This window comes from Apis florea, unplaced genomic scaffold (assembly GCF_048593485.1).
Source record: "Apis florea isolate Af1SG1 unplaced genomic scaffold, ASM4859348v1 contig_3794_pilon, whole genome shotgun sequence".
NCBI classification, from domain to species: Eukaryota; Metazoa; Arthropoda; class Insecta; order Hymenoptera; family Apidae; genus Apis; species Apis florea.
In genome coordinates this window covers 887,816-907,244 of record NW_028256857.1, presented here as the reverse complement: position 1 = coordinate 907,244, position 19,429 = coordinate 887,816, and the positions used below count along the sequence as shown (strand labels likewise).

The window sequence follows — 19,429 nt, the reverse complement described above, 5'->3', positions numbered from 1 at the left end:
ACCATTATTACTATTTAAAAAAGTAAAATTAAAGATTAAAATGCATTATCATAATCTTAAGTCACTAAAAAAAATTTACTTAGAGTATTGAAAAATCACTTTATTATATGTATATACATATCTATCGATGTATGAATGTTTATATTTTAATTCTTATTTTACATATATCCAAAATTAACAATAATGGCTAAGATAGAACTATTATTTATCAAAATGTTATTTATATTATAATAATTATTTAATAGTGAAAAACAAATATTTCATAAGCATCCTCAAATTTATATAAATATAAAATAAATATTTAGTAAGACAAAAATTCAAATTTTTAATGTATTATTTAAAGAACAATTTTTTTTAACTTTTTAAATAAGTTAGCTATTCAATTTAAAAAAGTATAATTCAAAAATAAAATGTTCCTAATTCTATTGATTTTTGAGAAATTCCAAATATATTTAAAATTATTCTTTAAAAATATTCGAATAAAATATTATATACATATAAATTTTGAATTTTGTAGAAAAAGGATTTAAAATCATTTTTCTTTTGTAATTATTAATATTATATATAAATTTTATAAAAACAAGTTTAATGATGAAAAATAATTTGTACCTTATACAAAAAATAATATTTAAAAATTTCATAAAAAAAATTCTGTATTTTCAAGTAGTAAATTAATTAGATATAATTTTATTTTTATGCAAGATAATAATTTTAATTGCTAAATTGTACAGAAATTATTGAGAAATGTTAGAGAAGGAAGATACTTTATAGACAAAAATTATAATTCATAATTTCATAATTTAAATCTGAATTATTAAATTTAAATTAAATCTCAATTAAAAAATTATGAAATGGAATAGATAAACAATATATACTAAATGTTCAAAAGATCTATGAATATAGAAGAAATATGAAACAATTATTACAGAAACAATGAGGAAAATTTACAAGTAAATTATTTAATTAGGAAACGAAACGAAAACGTATTTAATTATATTATAGTACTGATGAAAAAGTATAAATAATTTAAATAAATAATTTTAAACATAAAACGTCACTTAATTTTAAAACAATAATCTTAAAAAAGAAATAAAGATTAACTTTAATTATGATATTAGAAATTAAAAAGTAAAAAATAATAAAGATAATTATAATTATAATTAATTAGTTATAATGTTAAATATTTAAATAATATTTATGCGTTCAAATTATTCATACATTTCAATGTTTGGATGTTTTTAAGTTATAGTTATGTTATTATGTTTTCGATTTTCAAATTTAAAAGTTATTTTCTTTTTCAACATAAACGATAACCAATAAAAAAATATATGTTGATCATTTTTTTCTAAAAACTATCTCATATATGTAGGATTAAAACATAAGTTAATATTTCTTTGTTCTTTTGTATAAAATATTAAAATTTAATATTAATGGACTTAATAATATATATATATAATAATATATATTAATAATAATATATATATTATATGACAAATACAAAACGTGGTCGCATATCAGACGTTCTCCAGCACGTATCACATTGATTTATTTTTTTTCCCATTGGAACGTATTTCATCCCTTCTCATACACACTAAATTCGTTTCTAGAGGCATGGAACCCCCTTTTCTGTACTTGCTTTTTTTACTTCAGCACATGCATTCACAGTGACTCTCCCTCTTATCATCATTACTACATATATTTCATTAAAATCGATGAATATGGATTATATATATTTTATGTTATCAGATTTACAAGTTTCATATACAAGATAAAATACTTATACATGTAAATATACTTATACATGTAATATATTAACTTATAATAATATGTATACTCTCAAATTTAAAATACATTACAAAAATTATAAATATAAATATAGAAATTTAAGATAAATAGTTTATCTTTTTAAGCATAAGTTTTTCAATTTTTATTTTATTTCTTCATTTTTTCGTTCATATGTTCATACGTGAAAATTGTGATATTTATGAATAATTTTTTTGTATTGAAAATTTGTGCTTCAAAAATTTTACGACACACTTCAGAAGTAATAGATTTATCAATATCACTTTCGAGATTTTGTTAAGAAAGATAAAAAAAGATAAAATTACATACATAAAAGATAACATGAATTAAAATAGATTATCTCACGCTTATCTCATTTTACATATATACATATATATCTTCTATATCTGTGAAAATATAATACGAGTGTGATTTCAAATAGTAACCAATAACCATTATTAGTTAAGTGAGAAACGTTTTATATTTCATATTTTTAACGAGAAATTTTGTGTTTAAATAATTATCATTCTTAAATAAATATAAGTGCAATTCACTCATCGATAATGTTACACAAGATTTTTAAAAGAATATTTAAAAAACTCAATCATTAAAATACAAACATTAGAATACGAATGAAATTAAAATTCACAATTGTATACGACTTAATTTAAAACTATAAGTAAATATAATATAATATTTAAAAAAACTTAATTATAATTCAGTTTCAAAATATGACAGGATTCGAGAGAACATTTAAATATTGACATAAGACTATCGGCAATCTTGAAGGAAAATGAAAAAAAAATTATTCCTGTATTTTTTCTGCATTGCCATATTTTTCCTGATAATGAAGGGTATAATGATATCTATTGACAAGAACTTTATTCCACAATACATTACACCAATGACGAAAATCGTGAACTTGGATGATATTTCTTGTTATGATGAAGCAAGTACGCAAGACAGCCTTCCAGACTTTGATTTAAAATTAGGTATTTATTATTGATATTTATATCATTTAGTCATTATCATTTTTTAAGTATAATAATAAAATTTAATTAATAAAATTTTCATTCCTCAAAATTTTCTATATTTATTAAACAACTGAATAATAATTCACATTCAGAATTGATAAAGTGAATCAGAATTGAATTGAAGAAGCTGATACAAAAATTTTTACTATAAATTCATTAAATAATTTTATAAAATAAAATCTAGTTTTCTATTTCTTTTTCTCTTGAATTACTTCAAGTTATTAATATTAATCTTGCATATAACATCAAAGTAAAATTTGTTTTTTAATCGCGTATTTCTTTTAATCGATTGTATTCATAATAGATTAATAAATTTTGAAGATATAAAATAGAAAATGACGCACATATTATTACAAGAAATATCATTGAATCTACGTTTCAAAACAAATTTCAAATAGAAATTCTTAAATAGTGAAATATTTTCAGAAATTAATCCCATGTTTTTGAATTTTTACACACTTTTAATAGTATGTTTATATATGTTTACATTTCTAATAATACGTTTGTTTTTATATAAATCATAACTTCATTCCACTTATCTTTACCTGTTAAGAATTTTTTTTCATATATGATATTTCATATATCATTAATTGTTAAATTTAATATTTTTCATATTATAACGAAATAACACAATTACTTTTAAACTACTGTTAAAATCAAATTTTATTTTAAATGCAAAACTGTTTTATACATAAATATTATTTCGTGAGATATGATTTTACATAACGTATTTAAGCTTTGAGCGTATTTAGATTAACCAAATTAATTAAACTTAATTTGAAATCATCTTGATTTAATACTTTACAATAATTTAATATTTTAATATTTTACATAAATTTAATAATTTATAGCCGTTAATATATCGTTATTTATATAATTTAATATATTTTCAAATTTCAAATAAAATCAATATTTTTTTAATTCTTTTTGATTTAAACTAATACGTTTGAACAATTTATATAATATTAACTTTGAATAAATTGACAAATGCATGATATAGTAAAATATTATTCTACAATGATGAATTAAAAATAAAACAATAAATTTTTAAATTTTGAAAAATTTATGAAATATTATTGCGTCTATTGATTGTTACTAACTTTTACTACTCTTTAAAATATCACAAAGTGTCTCATTTAATTTTGATTCTGATAACAAAAAATGTTTTAGAATATTATTTTAGAATATCTTTTAGAATGACATTGAGAGGAGCATTATTAATTTTTTGATGAATGCATAAAAATCATATGAAGAAAATCTATTTTGTTTTTTAAATGGAATTACATGTTTTTTAATTTTTTAATACATTGATCAATGTATTTTTTATAAAAAATTCTATAAAATATTCTATAAAAATGTAATACATATATACTTAAAATTATTAATTTAACAAATATTTTAATTTAAATTTTATGAAATTTAATGTATGAAAAACAAAGAACAAATAAAGAGATATTCATTTATTTATGCTATTTTTGTTTTTCATATCAATTTGAATAACTTTTTCTTCTACACATAACCAGAACTTTGTTTTAATTTGCAAATTATTCAAACTTATTATATTATTGCATTTCATGTATATTTGCATCTGTAAGAGCGTATGTGTCAATATATGATTTATCAATTGTTTATACAGAATATTATATATTCATTTTTTTTTACGAATTTTAGTAGAAACAAACATAAAAATTAATATATAAAAATATTAATTAAAATCTACTTATTAAGTTATGAGCAATTTAAATTTATGTTAAAAAAATTTAACATCGTCATTTTTAATGTCTCTTTTTAAAATATAAATTTTCATAATTTAATAAAACGTTAAAAAAATAATTATATTTTTCATAAAATATTACTCTAAGATAAGTTTTATATAAATATGTCAAATGTGATAACAATCAAAAAACTTTAAAAAATAAAAAAAAATATTTTAAAAAATATTTACATTCGAAGTAATCAATTAGTAGCTATATATTGATATTTGTCATGAATTATTTATAATTTTATTATTGTTTATTATTATTTTATCGTGATAAATTATTTCTGTTTATTTTTACAACATTATTTGTTTTCTCTAGAAATTTGAGAATTATAAAGCAAAGCTAAAAATCTAAAAAAAAAAATATATCGAAAGCAATATATAAGCAATATTTCATAATATTTTATTAATGCAAATATGGATTATAAATATAAAAATAGAATTATAAATATAATGATGCAGTCAAGAAATGATAACTTAATATCTCGTTTATTTAAATATCCATAATCAATATTCTGTTAATAATTTTTCTAAATTAAGACAATTAAACATAAAAAATTTGATTTGTAATCTAGTAAATAAAACTTATTGATCGAATCAAAAGTTGAAAAATTTATGTTATATATTATATATTTTAAAATTTACTTTCAAAATATCAATATAATTTATCAAATAAATTAAATATCAGCAATTATTATATAAATTAAGTGTATTAATCGCATTTAAAAAAGATTTGATAATTATAATTCATACTTTATTTTTCATAAGTAAAATGCAGAAATCGTACTTATATGTTTATAATATTTTAGAAAGAAAATATATAAAATATATTGAAAATATTATAAAATGTATTGAAAAAAATTAAAAAATTAAAATTTTCATAATAACAAATTTAAAAAACATTTTAAAAATAATATTAAAAATATATTATAATATAATATTAAAAATAATATAATAGTATTATTCATTCATTATAAAATATTTAATTGATATTTAATGAATATTTAATTTTGACGAAAAAATAAATAAATAAATAAAAAAGTTATCAACTATCACAGAAAAGAATTTTAAGATAATGTTTATAATATTATAAACATAACTTTGAATTTTGGATTTTTGATAACATATTTGAATTCAATAACTTCATGAATCTCAAAATATTTAGTTAAATGTTTTTTTATTAAATGCTTATATTTTTTCATCTACTATTTTGTTTTTTGAAATTTTAATTTATAAATAATTAACAATCTCAAAAATCTATATACTAATTTTCGTACAAATTAAAGATTCATGTTTTTATACTCTAGCATGGTTTTTACTAATTCAATAACTATCTCATTTTATCTTTATCTTGTTTGATCTAATCCGAACTTATAACTTAATAAATAAGCTTCAAGCACTTATCAGCTGCTTTTTACTACTTTTTAAGCTTTTTAATAATTTATATATATTTATCCTAGATTAATATAAAATATAAAAATCAAGTTATATCGATTTTTCGAACAATCTTATTATATACTCATTATATTATTCTGTACATATATCAAGCCCACTTTCAAGCGATATTTTGTTACATATGTATATAAAAGAATTTTTTTAAAAGAAAAATCATTTAAAAAAGGTATATATAAATAACGATAGAATAAATAGTAATGATTAATGCTAGAGATAAATTCAAAAATTTTAAAGCAGTTATATTTTTGCATGAAATAAAAAATCTTTTTTAAATATTATAAAAATAATCCTTTAAAATAAATGTTTATTGACATTGAAACTTATTAATAATTACATTAGAAGAAAAAAATTAATACATAAAATTTGTTTAGAAGTAGAGGATTAGGACTGATTGTTTTCCATAGATTGTTGATAAGAAAGATTGTTGTCCATAGATTGACTCATTGTTGATATTAGCAATGAATTATTTTTAAGAGAAATCGAAAACAGATAACACTGTTTTCAATTAATTTATAATAGAGATTCAATAGAATTTTTACGAATGTATGAATATATATAATCATGTTTTCTAATGAACAAGTTACAAACAATATCTGATTATTTGAAATAATATCAACAATGTTTATATATTTTTGTAAAATTTAAATAAAAATTTATAGATTGCATAATATGAAAAAAATAGAAAATATTTAAATTATAATAAATAAAAAAACATATTATAATATTTGAAGAATAAAACAAATTTCTATTTGAGATCTACTTTTTTAGCGTTGCCTATCCGTAATTTAGATATCAAACGTTTATTATACGAATTATAACTTGCTGCCAATGCAAATTGAAAATTATTTTTTTTTTAATTTTGATGATTTTTAAATAAATAATGTTATAAAAAAGAGATTTTAAATAACTTTTTTCTATAACAATAAATTTTCTTAATGCCAAACAGTTGTATCGAACATTATCGTTGATAATTGAAATAATACCAAATTATTATTTGCATAAATTGTAAATAAAATAAACATCAATCCTCTTTCGATACCAAATGCATATACTTAGTTAAAAAAAATCCATTAAAATTTTAATGGAAAATTCATATATCATATGAATTATATCTACCAATTAAAAGACATACAATATTATATCTTTTGATTCTTTTCAATAACTTTATTATATATATATATATATATATATATATATATATATATATATATATATATATATACAGATATTAGATTTCATAAAAATTTTTTTTTTTAATAGATTCGTTTTCCCTTATTATTGGACAATATAAATTACAATCTTGTTTGTCTTTATTTTAGGTATTAATTAAAAACCATTGTATTTTTTAAAAATTATAATATCATCGTAATCTCTTTTATTTTTTGAGAATTTTAAATGTTTTAAGAATTTTTAATGTCTAATTTATTTCATTAGAAAAAATAATATAAAACATAGAAGAAATGGAAAATTTTAAATATATAATGTTTTTAAAAAGATGAAAAAATATTAAACATAAAATTGTCTATTACATTATCATTAATATTTATAAAAACATTTTAAAATTATTTTCTTTATTAATGTTAAAAAGAAAACGAATAGAAGCAAAAACAAAAAGATCTATGAAAAATAAAAATCTTATTTCAATTATTTATATTTTAATGATTAAAAAAAAGGAAATAAAAAATTAACACAAATAAAATTTAAGAAATAAACTTTAAAAAATAAAAATTGAAAGAGATAAAGGAAAAACAGAGAGTGTAATTTATAGACTCTATGTAGTTTGTTTGGAAAACAATCAAAAAGCATTTAATTCAAATTGCCAAAAAAGGAATTCGTACTGATATTCCAACAATTATATTAATGCATTAAACATTATTTCGAATTATGTTAACAATTTTTAGTATATCATGCATGCTTCATGACATTTCAATATATATTAAAATTTGATATTAATAATTTAATTTTATATAAAATTACAATTATTATATTAAAATTTCGTCTATGATACAGCTTGTAATCATATAATTATTTCATAAATATCATAACATCATTATTTATATTCTATTAATGTAAACATATAATAACAGCAGATAATACGTATAACAGATGAATTAATCAAAAAATTACTTCTTTATGAATTGCGATAGGCTTGATATCTTATAATTTCATATCGAGCTTACCAAGCATTTTATAGAAATCATTAAATTGTTATTAATAAATTTTCATAGAGAACTTAAGTTTCTATGGATCCTTCGAATTCGCAAAATACGAAGATAAAATAATCTTTAAACGGCCGAAGTTAAAATGATAGTTATTATGATAATTAATGATAATTATTGTTAATAATGAATATATATATATATTTATTATAAATAAATGATATTTATTTAGTGTTTATTTGTTATTATGATAATCAAGAATTGTTTTATATTTATTTTAACATTCTACAAATCCGCAAATCTATGAAATGCTCAAGTTTTCTAAAGATACCAAATATTAACTAATTAGTTATTATAATTGCATAATGTGTTAAAATAATTGAATAAAAATAATTGAAATGGCAATCGTATTCTGTACTTTGTTGCTTCGGATGTATTATGTACATATAAATAAAATTCCATAATAGTTGCAATTTTTTATTATAAATATCTCGAAAAGTAAGATCGAACACTGATTATATGTAAAGAAAAAATGTTATTTACTCTTTCTCTATAACATATTTAAAAATAATCAAAATTTAAAAAATAACTTTTCTGTAATTTTAATATCTGTTATATGTAATATATATATATAATATATTATATAGTTTAGAATCTTTATGACAAACGACTCAAAGTTATAACATGCTTTAGAAAATAGAGATTATTTCTATTGTTTCTAAAAAATTTAATCACAGAATAAAGAAAATAATAGAGAGTTATCTTTTATACAATGATTTTCATTGATTATTTGACATTTATTTTAGAACTGATAAAGAATAAAACCGACAAGTGAAAAATTAAAATTTCAAATATTGCACTCATTTATGTTTTATTGCAAAAGCATATTCAATAGAAAGACTATATAAAACAATACTAATGTAATGTTAGTTATTCGCTTCTAATGTTCTAATTAGCGTTTATAAAAATTGGAGTAAATTTTTAAATAAATTTTTTTCTACATACATTAGTATAAATAATATAAATATATATAATAACAAAAATATTTTAAATTTTGTTTATTAAATAGCTTATTACAACAGTATATTTTTATATAATTTGAGATGCTTAAAGATTTCAAAAGTTAAAATCAACATTCGAAATTAATAAATAAAAATTATAAATTTATATATATTTTTTTATAATCTAAATTTTAAAAGTCAAAATCAATATTCGAAATTAATAAATTAAAATTATAAATTTATATATATTTTTTCATAATCTAAATTTCTTATCTAAGTTTTTCTTATTTGAATAAGATTTAAATTGTTCTTTTGTTGTTAATAAAACAATTTTTATATTTTGTGTAAACATAAATATATTATAATTAATCTTTAATAAATTAAAAAATCTTGAGTTATTATTAAAATGTGAAAGAGATATAATTAATATTCGATATACAATACCAAAACTTTCATGATATTGTATTATTTTATTATTACTAAGTTGCTAATAATATTTTTTTTAATTAATTATACTTATCAATCAACACAATCAATCTATACAAGTTTTAGATAAAAACATACATGTTAAAAAAACATTAAAATATTTCAATTATTATTACATTATCTTTATTTATTTAATCAGATAGTTGAATAGTTAGAATATATACATATTACATATATATGTATATACATATGTAATATGTATATACATATATCTTATTAGATATAATTTTTACAATCATATTTTGTTTATATAATTTATTAAAAATAAAAAATTGAAAAATTGGACTATTCTTCTCCAATTTCTTCTAATCAAAAAAATGATGATTATATACTTTGATAAAGTAAAAATTTGACTTTACCATTTAGATTTTATTATCACTTTTGTTTCAATTATTTTATTTTGTTCATATTATCTTATTATTATTTAATAAATTTTAATTATAGTTAATAAATTTAATGTGATTTTTATTTTAATTTCTTTACTATTTTCAAATTTTTTGAATAATGTATTTTTTTAGAAATATTGACATGTAAAATATACACAATAATAAAATTTTCGAAAAAACTGATATTAGAGATTATTATTGAATAATTACTAAAAGAATTTGTAATGAAAATTATATTATATTTGATTTTATTTTTTCTTTCTTTTGTCATAGGTTAATTTTATTTAAAGTTTCGATTTTAAGGTAATAATTACATGCTTCGAATTTCATGCTAATTTGAATGCTTTGAAATATTTAAAAAAATAAAAAATAAATATCAATAACGAAAATCAATTAAAATGATTTTTATTATTATAAAAAGTTTTTTTAAAACATATACATTATTTTGTATGTAAATAAGTATTTCTGTTAAAATTATATTATTTTTAAGACATCTAAGTTTTTTATTTAGAAAATATTCATGAAAAAACAGTTATAAATAATTATATTTTCTCTATTTTTGACAATAGATAAACTAAATGGGGACAAGAATATTTTCTTTCATGAGACATCTTGTTTTGATAAAAATGGTTTGATACTGAATGCTCGTCAAGCATGCGCCATTGAATCCGCAGCTAAAATGAATTCAAATATGAACGTGTATTTGCTATTCCTTTCTCCTTCTAAAATCTCAAAACAATCAAAAAAAATATTTGAACAATTACAAACTTATCCGAATATTCGTATCAGACGTATTAAATTTAAAAATTATATAAAAAAAACACCTTTGGATGTATGGTATAAAACCGATATATTAAAGAAAAGTAAATGGCCAAGAATTCAAATGGCTGATATTCTGAGATTTCTAACACTTTGGAAATACGGAGGAATATATTTAGATCTGGATGTTGTTATTATGAGGTAAGAATATTTTCATATATTTTGCAATTTGTTGCTACATAAATATATGTGATCTTGAGGATTCAAATTCCAGATAAATTGAAAAAATTCAAGTGGAATTGGGCGAATTCGCGATTACTTAATATTCTAAAAATTTTAAGATTTCAAAACTATATCCCGAATCGAAATTGAAATAATTTGCTTTTGTTTTCAAAAAATTTCCAATTTATAAATTTTGAATATACTAAATGAATATTTGTTTTTATGAAATTTTTATAAAATAATTATTATTAAAAATTTCTATAAAAAATATCTTTATGTAATAGATATTTTAGAATCTATATAATAAAATTTTTATGACAATAAATTATTTCAAAACATTTAAAAAAGATTTTATAAAATAAATAAAAGTATTAAACTTAGATTAAACTAATTTTATTTAATATTATATAATATAATATTACATAACAATATATAATAATATAACATTATATAATATTGTATAATATATTTACATAAAATATATAATAGATATTATTTAATATTATGAATATTAATATAATATTATTCAATGAATAAGATTTAATGTTTATTGCAATGTTAAGAATTTTTTTAATATTGATAAAGTAATATCTGTAATGAGAAAAATTTTTTATTTTAATTTTAATTCTAATCGTTCAAACTAAAAATTTTATTTTCAAGAACTTGTTTTTATTTGTTCCAAACTTATAATATAAGAACTTTTTTAAGAAAGTTTTACTACTTATAATATAAAATAGAATTTATAAAGAAATTCCATAACTATTTTGAACTCTGATTTTAAAATACGATTCTGTAAAAACAAATATATCGGCATATAATCGGCTATTAATTTAGATAATTAAAATTTAGCTATTAAGAGATAAAAGAGAAATGAAAATAATACTTGAATATGTTAATTCAAATTCAAAATTTCATCTTTAATTTATAATGACATCTCTGAGATGTTAGGAATTTTTAATAAAGCTAAAAAACGTCATACTGAATAACATTGAAAAGAAGAAGATATTGATTTTGAAAGCTATTTCAAATTGTTATCACAAATTTTATTGTTATATAATTTTATATATAAAAATGTCGATATTTCTAAATATTTATCTTTTATAAATTTTATACTTTACTGATTCATATACGGAATAAAATTAAAATTATATAAGTTATAAAAAAAATAATTAAAAATTATTATTAACTTCAAGTAATATAAAAATATTATGATTTCACACGATTCTGCCCGAATTTTTTCAACTCATCTCGAAGCTATAATGCTATATATTATTATTGTTAGAATAAAGTATATAAAATAATCAATTATGTTCAAAAATTTAAGTAATCGATTTTATTAAAATAAAGCAAAAATTAAGATAAAAATAAAAAAATTGCATTTTCAATTTTATTTTTTCTTTATTTATAATTAAAAGTTTGCGACAAGTTAAAACATCATAAATATATAGAGAAGAATTTCAAATTTCAAAGTGATTTTGAAATAGTTATAGTACTTTTTCGTAGATTTTATTTATAATATAAACTGTGAAATTTTTTTAAAAATTCTTACATAAATTATAAATTATAAATTTCGATAAAAAAAAATAAAAAGAAATTTTAGAAATAAAAGTTTTAATTTAGAAATAATAAAAAATAAATATAATTTATTTCTAATCTAAAATATAAAAAAAAAATTTATAAAAACAGATAAAAATATAGAAACAGATTTTTTATTCGTCAATATTAAAACAAGTTTTCATAATTATATTAAATATTGAATTATTCAAAGCAAATAACAATATAGTAGATATATATTAAAATTATATTTATTATATAACATTAAGTTAAATTTTTTCTATATAAATATAATAATATTTATTATAATGTCGAATGAAATTAAAATCTAATTTTGCTATATATCATATAGAACGTTTCTTATATCTAAATATTAAGTATAAAAATTAAGTTCCAAACAAATTTATTTCCATTTGTACAAAATTTGTAATATTTGTTTCATAAAAGTATTTTTTAAAAATGTTTCTGATGATAATGCAAACAAATATTCTCTAAAATTAAAAGTATTAATAATAATTTCGAAATCAGAATTATTTTAGAAACAAAAAAAGATTGTTTATTTTAATCTTTATTTTTTTATTTTATATAAAATAAAATATAAATGTCCTATATGTTATTTAATTTTAAAATGATTAGCTATTTGTACCAGCCTATATTCGTTTATTTAAAAAAGTTTGTTGAAGTTCAGAGATATTTTTTTCAATTTTGTCAATAAAATAGAACCAAAAATGCAATGTTTTTATTTTTGATTATCGTCTTAATTTAAAAAATCACCTCTTCAATTCTTGAATACTTTTAGTCTAACAATTAGTAGTATTAGAACATTGTAAATTTCATAACAAATATTAATAACAAAAGTTTATTCGTTGATGTTATTTTACTCTTATAAATAAATAATAATTATTAAATATTATTAAATAATAATTATTAAATATTCTAATTATAAATTAATAATTAGAACAACAATAATATTAATAATTAGATATTAAAACAATGTTTTACATTATTTTTTAAAAGTGACAATATTTTTATTAATTTGTTAAAATAATAATAAATTTATTATTTGCAAATATAATATATAGAATATATTAATATTATACGAAATATTTTTAAAGATATCATAATATATCTTTTTATTATATTATTTATTTTATATTATTATATTTTTTTTAAATTAAATGGATCAAAATTTTATGTGTAAATAATAATAAAGAAAATTGTAATCTCTGATAAATTATAAATTTTATATTTACAACATGACTTCTAAATAATTTATTGTATAAAATATTTATTTTGACAGATCCATTGAACATTTAACAAATTTCGCTGGTGCTGAGGATTGGTATCAAGTGGCTGCTGGTATTTTAGGATTTGACACTTCAAAATTGGGTCGTCACATTGTCAATGAGTGTATTCACGAAATACGAAATAATTTTCGAGGTGATATCTGGGGTTACAATGGTCCCGGTGTAATTACCAGAGTGTTACAACGAATTTGTTTAACGGAAAATGTAATGTATATAATATTATATTACAAATTATTTTTTTTAAATGATACTCGATACAAATTTTAATTTACACAGTAATACATTAACAATAAAAAAATCTATTTTTTAAAAATACCATAATGGAACAAAGATAATGAAATTATTTAGAAAAAGATATATCTCATCAATTTCAACGACTTCTAAATATATTGCAAGAGATTTTGAAAAATTGTTTCCTATATATATGAAATAACTACTCAGCTATAATTTTTCAGATATTTGTAAAAAAAAGATTGTTATTACAATATAAAATTTCGCTTATGTCTATGCATCCGTATAAATACGTTTGAGACCACCATTTATCGAAAAGCTATTTCCCCACAAGTTATGATAATTGAAATATTTCAATCTATACATTCCATAGAAATTATTATATTTAATATATTTATTTTATAAAGAACTTGAACACTTATATAAAATTATTTTGTTATTTTTCGAATCTTTTAGATAAAAACTTAAGCTTAAAGCTAAAAAAAAATAGATTTTAAAAATAGATAAATATAAATTTTTTTTATATCAAATGATATAAGATATAACAAATAAATTTATTTTGAAACAATAATTATATAAAAAATAGTATTTTAAATATGCATTAATGCATAAATATATTTTAATACTAACCCATAAAATTAAATATTTTCTTGAAATATAAGATAAAAGTAATTCAAATAACAATATTTCCATCATTTATATTCTAATAATAGAATTTTAAATAATAATATTTCAAATAATAATTAAGCAAAATAAACTTTTTAACATTATATACATATAGATATACTTTTATTAATAACATAATATTTTATTTTATTTATATATAACTAAATACTATAACTTATATATAACTAAAAATATTGCAAAATAATTTATATATATATATATATATATATATATATATATATATATATATATATATATATATTATTGATTTATTTTATTCATTTTTAATAGAATATTTTTTTTTAAATTAGTATGTACTTTTTAAAAAATTTTATTGAAGTCATAATATTAAGCTATGTAAAACAAAATACACATTCCACGATGTAGGGAATAATATTTTTAACAAATTATACTGTATATTATTGCATATATTACTATCTAAAATAGAATAAAATAGAATAAAGCACTCCAATTGAAATTACAACTATAGATACTAAACAATATAAGATTGATATCATTGAAACTACAGTTATTGATCATATTATCATATACAATATTGATCATATATTATAATTTTAGTCCAACCAAATGCTATTGCATATATATATTATATTTTATTTTAGTTTCACATTCCAAAAGATATACAGAATATATTCATGGAACATCTTTGAAAATTTAATTTTTAAAACAAAAAACAAAAGTTATTACATATGTATATTTATAAAGTTATAAATAATTTATATTCGTGTTAGATAAAAACAGTAATAAAATAAAATGTAGCCATAACAATTTTATTTTTACCATTTTCTTGTTTTATTTAATGCATACTTCAATTATTTATAATATAAAAATTTATGAAAATAGAAGAAATAAAAATGATTAAGCATGAAAATAAGATAGAGAAAATATCTATGAAACCAATGTTTATAAAATTTTATTAAGTATGATGATTAATATCTTTTCACAAATATTCCAAATTTTCTTTTTCTGAACGCATTTTTAAGATTTTATGTTTTTGTATGAATAAAGGGAGAATATTGTGATTGTCTATTGATACTATATTATATTCATATAAATATTTGAATTTTTCTCTATGTTGCCAGACTTTAACTTAATAAATAAGTCTTAACTATTTTTATATACCAATTTTTGTATTTATTATATTGTATTCTAAAATCAATCTTCCAAAAATGTTCCATGAATATATCAACACTTTGTGTTTGTTATATGGATAAAAGAAAAAATAATGCTCTTTACAATATATTTTAAAATTATTAAAATAGATTAAAAGAAAAATAATTGACAAATTTATCACAAATAAAAATACCGAAAAAAAATCCAAATAATAAAATAATAATAAATTAGGCTAGATAAATTTAACATATTGAAATAATAAAAAGACAATAAATATTCTATAGATATAAAACTCATTAACAAATCTACTATGTAACTGCATAAAGTTCATATCATAAAATATATCAAATTCTAAAATTTCTGATTTTGAATTTGTTTCTGAAATCTCAAGATTTCTGATTCTAAAATTTCAATTTTGGTCGGAAAAAATTGAACAAAATTGAATTATTTGATCTTATATAAACATACCGGATTTTTGAAAATATTTAATTGCGTATACATATATAATATTTTAAAAAAACTTATTTTAAATTAACTTATTTTTAAAAAAAGAATTAGTAGCAATATATATTTAAATAATAAAATAGAATAGAAATAATAATAGAAAAATAATAGAAATAGAATAGATATTTTATTTAAATTAGAATATAAAAAAATAAATCTTTTTCATATTCGCTATTGGATCGATGGAATAGACCGATTTTATGAATATAAACTATATGTGAGTAATTTAATCTAATCTCTTTCCATAAAAATAATGAAATGATACTAATACAATAAAAATAAAATTTTTTATTTTTTTTCTAACATTTATTAATTTTATGATATTTAAGATTTATTAAGATAAAGCAAAACATATATTGACATAAAACACAGAATGCTAGCCTTATAAAAAAAAATATAAGGAATAAAACTAGCAATTTTTCAACCGATTCAGTAGACTCAAATAATTAAAAATATAATATTGAAGAATATAAAATTAAATAGGATTTATTTTTTTTTATTTATTTATATCAACAATATAAAATATAATAGAATAAAAACTTAAAGAAAATCACAATTTCGATTTAATATTTTTTTTTGAAATAAGATTTTAAATTAATCTTATTCGTATTATATTTCATTCATATTTTTATACCTTTTTGTATCCATCATTGTATCATTATATTATATATCATTATATAATATTACCTTCTTTTATCGTAGCCTGCATAATATATTATCTATTAAATTATGTCTCGTATATTATTCTTTTTTTATATCTTCGTTCGCAACTCGTAAATTTGCTATAATATTATAAATTATATTATTTTTTTAATTTTTTTTTTTTAATAATTTCCTATTAAATGTTCTATTAGATTAGATTTAAATCTCGATTATGTGTCGATCATTTCATTATAAAAAATTTTGAATTTTAAGAACTAGTTATAAAGTACTAGAATTTCGCGAATATAAAAATTTCGACCTATCTTCAATATTCATTTAATTTGTAGATAACAAAAATCATTTATCAAGTTAATTATCATTCAATAAATATATAAATATAATTTAAATTATATTATATTTATTCTTATTTTATATTAAAAAATTATTAAAATTTTCTTAAAAACAAAAAATTAAGATACACTTATTAAATTTTTTAAAAAAAATGTAAAAAATATTACTAATTAATGTTAATAATTGCATTATTATTATTATTTTCCGATATCTTTTTTTCTTGCTATCCTTTTTTCTTTTTTAAATATAAGAACAAATTCCGAATTTCGATTTAAACACTTATAGATATCAAATTATATATCAAAATAAAGAATTAATATCTATATTATAACTATTTATAATAATAATAAAGCATTAGTTTTGAACTTTTTGAAATTACAAAATATTTATTATAATTTGAATTATTTATTGATTTGACATTAAAATTAAAAAAAAATAAATATATAAAAATATATAAAAATATTTGTATTTTATCCAGGTTCAGGACATGTCTACGAGTCGATGTCAAGGCTTTCGTGTTTTTCCTCCTTCAATGTTTTATCCAATTCATTACACTAATTGGTCACTATATTTTACAACAAACGATACTAAAACAATGAAAATAATCGAACAGGCAATGGCAATTCATGTGTGGAACAAATTAAGCAATGCTGAAAAGGTGGACGTAAATAATGACGTACCTTATGTGAATGTTGCGAAAAAACATTGTCCAAAGATTTTGAACAATTGCGGAAAACTATTTTAATATTATATATTGAAAATTACATGTATAAGATTCGATTGTTGAATCATTTGTAAGCTGGAAATTTCTAAATTTCAAGCAACATTTTCCTTTGTAAAAATTTTCGTTACGACTTTATCAACGAATTATGAACAAAAAAACACTAGTCGATCACGGAGCGCGTAGTCTAATCGAGCCATGATAATAACAGGCTATGAGCACGAACAAATCTAAGCACTATATATCAAAAATGTATTGAATATTATAATTTTTTTCATGATATAATTCGATATAATTTTTATCGATAAAATATTCATATATTATATCTTATAACATAAATATCATATATAGTAAAAACGTAATATATTTATTGTACACATAAATAATAATCTAAGCATTATTAAAACTATTAAACTTGATGAATTAGATAACATTTTGCGCACCTAATTAGAATTCAACATTTCTATAAATAATAATTTAAATAATGAAACTAGCAATTTTACATGTAAGCAATATTGATTGGTACAACAAATTGATTTCACTGTACCATGATTTGTAAATTCTGCTTAAGGTTTCATGCGAATGAAATATATGCCATTATGTTTACTGAAAGCTGGCGTTTCAATAATGTCATTCGTTCAACCATGTGCTCTATTCTCATTTCTGATTGGCTATCTATCTAAATTAACGCGAGAGAAAACAAAAAATACCACGTCTTCAATTAACGAAATTTTACAATCTATAATATTTCGATAATTGTCAATTTTTTAGTACAGTGTCATGATATTATACAAATAATCCAACAATAAAATAGATACTATCTATTTCAACCTGCATATTGTATACGTATAAAATATATAATTTTTCTTGGAATACATTTGAAGAATTCAAATCAATTCTAAATTTTTCTCTTTTTGCTCTCGAATTTCTATTCCCATTTCATTTCATTTAATGCAAATTTATATTATTTATTTAATAAATGAATCCTAATTGATATTTTTGTATACCAACTTTTTGTGTTTTTGACTTTTAAAATCTATTCTTTACAAATATATTAATATCTTATATATAAAAACAGAATTTTTTCTCAATTTTGAAATATATATTAAATATATTATGAAAAAATATTAGAATTAATACGAGATATATTATGTCTAAATAAAAATTAAGAAAGATGAATTTAAAATTCAATAAATAATTTTCAAGATAAAAATTAATAGTTATATCTCATTTTCATAAAAATAGCAATTAATATAGAAATAATTGATATCAGTAA

General features: G+C 17.8%; 1 protein-coding gene and 1 long non-coding RNA gene across 2 annotated transcripts; one reads left to right on the top strand and one right to left on the bottom strand.

The window, feature by feature from the left end:
• Positions 1-2,145: 2,145 nt before the first annotated feature.
• On the top strand, positions 2,146-18,584 carry LOC100863528 (alpha1,4-N-acetylgalactosaminyltransferase 2-like). The gene is made up of 4 exons (XM_012486646.3): positions 2,146-2,774; positions 10,632-11,022; positions 13,898-14,108; positions 17,911-18,584. The coding sequence occupies exons 1-4, from the start codon at positions 2,576-2,578 to the stop codon at positions 18,175-18,177; spliced, it is 1,068 nt and encodes a 355-aa protein (XP_012342100.2). The 5' UTR covers positions 2,146-2,575; the 3' UTR covers positions 18,178-18,584.
• LOC147656334 (uncharacterized) lies at positions 17,818-18,708 on the bottom strand. Its single transcript, XR_015294605.1, has 3 exons — positions 18,597-18,708; positions 18,113-18,390; positions 17,818-18,019 (listed from the first exon to the last, which is right to left on the bottom strand). It is a non-coding gene; the product is annotated as an uncharacterized LOC147656334 (long non-coding RNA).
• Between the last annotated feature and the right edge of the window lie 721 nt (positions 18,709-19,429).